At 35.1% G+C, this 6,303-nt stretch overlaps 1 protein-coding gene across 1 annotated transcript in view; it reads left to right on the top strand.

Annotated features, from left to right (window-relative positions):
• Positions 1–6,303, top strand: part of LOC107744091 (integrin alpha-2-like) — a 30,631-nt gene that overhangs the window by 14,320 nt on the left and 10,008 nt on the right. Inside the window, exons 6-13 of the mRNA XM_016557575.1 lie at positions 1,267–1,394; positions 1,476–1,624; positions 2,901–3,051; positions 3,151–3,316; positions 3,469–3,548; positions 3,642–3,780; positions 4,250–4,395; positions 4,483–4,626. Coding sequence (XP_016413061.1) covers positions 1,267–1,394; positions 1,476–1,624; positions 2,901–3,051; positions 3,151–3,316; positions 3,469–3,548; positions 3,642–3,780; positions 4,250–4,395; positions 4,483–4,626 — 1,103 coding nt within the window. The remainder of the gene's footprint in view (positions 1–1,266; positions 1,395–1,475; positions 1,625–2,900; positions 3,052–3,150; positions 3,317–3,468; positions 3,549–3,641; positions 3,781–4,249; positions 4,396–4,482; positions 4,627–6,303) is intronic.

Raw genomic sequence — 6,303 nt, 5'->3', positions numbered from 1 at the left:
CTTTGGGGATGCGTCTCCAGAGACGAGACCCCAACAGGTATCTTAAGTCAGGTGTGTGGGGGAATTTCTACCACATTGCTCAGAAAGAGTTATGTATACCTTGCAAATTCAATGGCTTTGAAAGTATTAGTCTCTAATCCTTGTTTCTGTTGAATATTTGAAGCTGCTTTAATCATGGACTCTTTTGTCCGATGGGAATTCAGGTAGAACTCGAATGAGGTGTCAACAGCATACTGCATCACAGTCACCTGTTATGAATGAAATCAGAAATATATTAACTATAAATGTAAAACAAAATGCTAAAATGGCACACTAGCTGTCTTACTTGCCTGAGTGCTTTGAGGTCCAATATCTAAGTTTTCCAACAGTTTTGTGAGGAAAGCAACAATTGGTTCCCATGGGTATATACTGTTGGATCCGTCCAAAACTATGGCAATGTCCATTAGGTTGCCACAAGCTGCGTAGACACGGAACAACACAAATGTTAACAATTTGCTGGAGGGATAGTTGAAGGGATAGATCACCTAAAGATGAAAATTCTGTCATTAATTACTCACTCTCGGGTCGTTCCAAACCCATAAGACCTTCGTTCATCTTCAGAACACAAATTAAGATATTTTGGATGAAATCCGAGAGCTCTCTGACTCTGCATAGACAGCAACACAACTACAACGTTCAAGACCCAGAAAGGTAGTATGGACCAAGGTTAATATAGTTTTTTGTTGTTAGTTTCGTTTCGTTTTAGTTTTTCAAATATTTTGACATTTTTATTTTATTTCAGTTTACTTTTCGTTTTAGTCTTAGTTTTAGTTTTCGTTTACGAAAATAACCTTGGTATGGACATCATTAAAATAGTCCTTGTGACATCAGTGGTTCAACCGTAATCTTATAAAGCTACAAAGAGAAAAAATTGTTGAATAAAGTCATTATTTTTGTTTTCTTTGCACACAAAAAAGTATTCTTGTAGCTTTATGACATTACGGTTGAACATCTAATGTCACATGGACTATTTTAATGATGTCCTTCCTTATACCTTTCTGGGTCTTGAACGTTGTAGTTGTGTTGCTGTCTATGCAGAGTCAGAGAGCTCTCGGATTTCATCCAAAATATCTTAATTTGTGTTCCGAAGATGAACGAAGGTCTTACAGGTTTGGAACGACCTGAGGGTGAGTAATTAATGACAGAATTTTCATCTTTAGGTGATCTATCCCTTCAACTATCCCTCCAGCAAATTGTTAACATTTGTGTTGTTCCGTGTCTACGCAGCTTGTGGCAACCTAATGGACATTGCCATAGTTTTGGACGGATCCAACAGTATATACCCATGGGAACCAATTGTTGCTTTCCTCACAAAACTGTTGGAAAACTTAGATATTGGACCTCAAAGCACTCAGGCAAGTAAGACAGCTAGTGTGCCATTTTAGCATTTTGTTTTACATTTATAGTTAATATATTTCTGATTTCATTCATAACAGGTGACTGTGATGCAGTATGCTGTTGACACCTCATTCGAGTTCTACCTGAATTCCCATCGGACAAAAGAGTCCATGATTAAAGCAGCTTCAAATATTCAACAGAAACAAGGATTAGAGACTAATACTTTCAAAGCCATTGAATTTGCAAGGTATACATAACTCTTTCTGAGCAATGTGGTAGAAATTCCCCCACACACCTGACTTAAGATACCTGTTGGGGTCTCGTCTCTGGAGACGCATCCCCAAAGTGCTAATAAATTCATACTCTTGGCGTTTCTCTGGTGATGTAGAGTCGGATGACGTCTCGTCCCTTTTGAACACTATCACTTAGGACTAACATCTCTAGTGTTCCACTACACTTACAGTAACCAGACAGACTCCAGACGATGCCTTTGTATATGCTTTAATCATGGCCAGGAGGACCTCATACCAGTCACAGAGAATCCTCACAACAGTTTATATAGCATAGATACATGGCAAGATTACATGTTCATTACGTAATTCTTCTTTAATATAACTGGTTCTTCTTTTGTGCAATTCAGCAAACCTCTCCTCTTGTTACTGGCAAGGCAAGTTTAGTTTTTTGATTACTTCACCTTGTTACTCAAGTGTAACTCATGGGTTGTTATGGTTGTTTTTTAATGGGTTGTTATGTACGTCTAGCCATCTTGTCCATATGCATTCGTTATTGCAACACATCAACTAAAGTGTTAGTACATTTTGTTCCCAAAAGCATATAAATGTAATGCCTGCAAGGAAAAGGAATGTTAGTTATGATTAATTAAAAATTTCCTTCACAACAACTTCACCTGAGGGAATTACTGAAATGCAGTACAGAACAAGGCCTTCTTTAACAGCATATGAATAGATATTTCTTCAAATATGGGCACTTTAAGGAGATAAATAATCACTCATTAAACACACGCTTCACATTTAAATTGTATGTCTAACATTGGATATATATATATATTACAGGAAAGTTATTATAGTTAGTTATTAATATTTTGCACTTTTTGCATTACTTGGCATTACTAGAGTATGATTAGGTGACACACCATCAAAATATTATGCTTGCAAGTTATATTTTCCTGTTTTGTTTTGCTATCACTTTTATTTAATGTATCTCATGCAAAAATAAAAGTATACATAAAAGCCATTTAAAAAATTGCAAAAAATAAATAACGAAGGCATGATAAAAAGTTTACAATACCGTTTTACCATGTTTAATATAATAATAATAATAATAAGGGTATATAAAAAATCCCCGAACAAAATGTACCCAAAGTTGATATATATGCAAAAACACTATCATTGTATTTCTGAAATAGTTCTTACGCTTCAGTTTTACACAGTTTTTACACTAAACACTTTCTTTTAATGTTGTGGTTTTTGTGTGCATGTCTGTCGGATGATTGGCTCTCATAGAAAGAATGCATTCCTAGCCAAAAATGGAGGTCGTCCTGGGGCCACTAAAGTGATGGTGGTGGTAACTGATGGAGAGTCACATGATGCAAATCTGAGGAACACAGTTATCCCGGCCTGCGAGAGCCAAAATATCACTCGCTTTGGTATTGCGGTTAGTGAGAAAAAAGATATGCGGTCATGAATTCATATATGGGTCTTAATATTCAGTATATTTGAATGTTGTGAAGAAATGGATTTTTGCATGTTTTAGGTGCTTGGATATTACTTAAGGAATGACATTGACACAAGCAAACTCATCGCTGAGATTAAGTCAATAGCCAGCAATCCAACCGAAAAATACTTTTTCAACGTGTCTGAGGAGGCGGCGCTCATAGAGATTGTCGGTACTCTTGGAGATCGAATCTTCAACATTGAAGGTCCGTGATTATGTTGATTTCACTATATGTTGTATTATATATAAATAAAAGCCATTTTAAAAGTAATGTAACGGACATGGGTTTCTTTATCAACGTGTATTATGTCAATGACCGTTTTCTTTGCTCATTTCACTGATGTGTTGTCTGTTTAGGTGTTGGAAAAGGTACTGGGAATAATTTCAAAATGGAAATGTCCCAAGTCGGATTCAGCGCACACCAGACCAGAAATAAGGTTCTGGCTCTATATGTCTAAGTGTTTCTATTAATGCTTTTTTAAGACCTTTTTCCTCCTGGTGGTTTACAGTACACTGAATATTGGTTGTAGGATGTGATCTTACTGGGAGCAGCTGGAGCATATAATTGGATCGGGACCGTTGTGCACCAAACTGCTCAGAAATCAGATGTTTTGCCCAAAGCTGCTTTTGAGAAAGTCTTGGATGACAGAAACCACAGTTCATTACTTGGTAAGTATTGTACTTGGTTAGTTTTGTTGCATCTAATGAACTGAAATATCATAATTATCGTTTATCTTTACATGAACGCTGCAATATATCACCAAAGGGTGTCAAATTAGATTAAATCACTTACAAAATTTAAAATACTAATTGGTATGCTTTAACCGACTTAAAAAATGATCAAAACATTCTTAAATCAAGTTTTGAAAAGATAAAACAAGATAATTCCTTCAAACATGATACAACTGCAAAATATTAAGATGATGTATGTGGAATATACTGTAGGTGTATTTTGTTGTTCACTTGTTTTTCATATTTTGAAAAAATATGGTAATAGAACAAGAACAGTATACTTTGTATTCAAGATATGATGTGTGAGAGCAAGTCTTAAGTGGATGCTTAGACATTGTAATGGGAAACAAAATATGTATAAATAATTTTTTCCCCTCAGTTTGACTATTTCCTGTCTTGTGTTCAGGATACTCTGTGGCGTCTGTGACCGACGGCTCGTCTGAGTTTTATGTGGCCGGTGCTCCTCGTGCCGTTCACAGAGGACAGGTTGTAGTTTACAGTATGAACAGCCAGAATCAGCCGGTCATCATAGATTCACAGAGAGGAGATCAGGTACTCTCTGTCTGTGATCTTTAATGAGCTTTAGCTTCGTTACACACTGAAGTCCTGTCTTAGATCATTGTGGTGTGTGGTTTGCAGATCGGCTCTTATTTTGGCAGCGTTCTCTGTCCTGTTGATGTGGACGCTGACGGTGTGACTGATCTGCTGCTGGTCGGAGCTCCGATGTACATGAGCGAGGAGAAATCTGAAACAGGAAGAGTCTACATCTTCACCATTACCAAGGTGCTTTTCTTATTTTTCTTCCATTTCTTTCCTGTGGATGCCCTCCTCTTCCTCCTGTAGTTGGGTCATTCCTGGAATTCGGTAAGATTTCAACTCGGAATACATGTTTTTCAACTATGTGATTCAACTTCTAAATATCCCACATCATTAGGCACATATCATAACTCCAAAAAATCATATTTTCCCACCTCAGGCATTAAAGAACTTTTATTATTTTTTTACATTTTATTTTTATTCTTTACCTTTTATTACTGAAGCTAAAAATATACAAATTGTGTGTCTACGGTCTCTTTATTTTTGTAAAAATATATATATTTTTTAAATTTTAACTAAAACCACAATTTTATTGTTTTAGCCCTTAACATGTCAGATAGTAATCAGCAAGAAATACTTTTGTTCTTAATGGTCTTCCCTATATTTTTCTAAAAATATTAATGTGGCAAGATGTGACGGGGTTGAAGACTGTAACACATTTGAAGGAATACATTGCCTTAAATTTAATTTTTTTTTTTTTTTCTCTCTCATATTGGCCCCTTGTTTCTGGGTCAACATATCTGCATGACCAGCATTGTCTTTCTGCTGCAAATGTGGGTGCAATTTCTGATGTATGATGCTTGCCAAAGTTTAAGTGGACATATTACATCAAAAATGCTATTTAAAACAAAAATATGAGTTGTCATGATTTTGGAGTATATATATTTACTGAAACCATGACTATTTTATATTTTTTCTTTAAAATTATTGATAAATGAAGCAAATAACTCAACCCTGTCACAAGTTTACAACCCCGTAACAATGAGAAATACATATATTTGTGACGGGGTTGTGGTTTTTCACTCAAAATGGCCACTGTTCCTCATGTAGTGTAGGAGAGTAGACCATATATGACAGTAATAAAATAAGTACATTGTATATACTTATGGATTAAAATAAAATGTTGAAAAAGTAATAATTTTCCATCTTAATTTTATGTGACTGGGTTGAGTTGTTAAGCTTGACAGTACTCTCCCTGACTATAACATGCCTCAAAAATATGAATAAAAAGTATGATACTACTAGCCATTTTCTGCACAACTATTAAAGAGACCTGAATTATGTAATTTCTGGGAAATTATGTCACATATGAGTGGAGTCTAAATTATTATGCGGCGTAGAATGGTTAGTGTGACAGGGTTGAGTTTAGACTGAGGGACATAACTTTAAAGTCTGGTTTTTATAAAATATTTTGCTTTTTTCTTTCTTTTTTTTTTTACAAGAACGGAACACATAAGTGCTTACATTGTTGCCAAAAACCACAGACACTATGCACATTTTGTTAATCATTTTCAAAGTACAAACTCAGTGAAGTGCCTCAGGGATATGACAAAATGCTTGGTTTAAGATAGATATAAGACATTATTTTATGCTAAAAAATATTTAAAATCCAATAATTATTTTTATTCGTTATAATGGGCATCCCAAAGTTTTGAGAAAAGCTTCTAACAATTAATTTTGGTGAACCATCACTTTAGAAACTCTGGGGGACTGAAATATTACTGAATCCCAGGAATGACCCAGTTAACTACATTACAACCTACTAATAAAGAGTAAGGCAAGGCAAGTTTATTTATATAGCACATTTCATACACAATGGTAATTCAAAGTGCTTTACATAAAAGGAAGTAAAATAATCATAAA

Source organism: Sinocyclocheilus rhinocerous, unplaced genomic scaffold (genome assembly GCF_001515625.1).
Source record: "Sinocyclocheilus rhinocerous isolate Xijiao unplaced genomic scaffold, SAMN03320098_v1.1 scaffold287, whole genome shotgun sequence".
Classification (NCBI taxonomy): domain Eukaryota; kingdom Metazoa; phylum Chordata; class Actinopteri; order Cypriniformes; family Cyprinidae; genus Sinocyclocheilus; species Sinocyclocheilus rhinocerous.
Note: the sequence above shows the minus strand (reverse complement) of the source record. Positions and strands in the feature narration are given on the sequence as shown.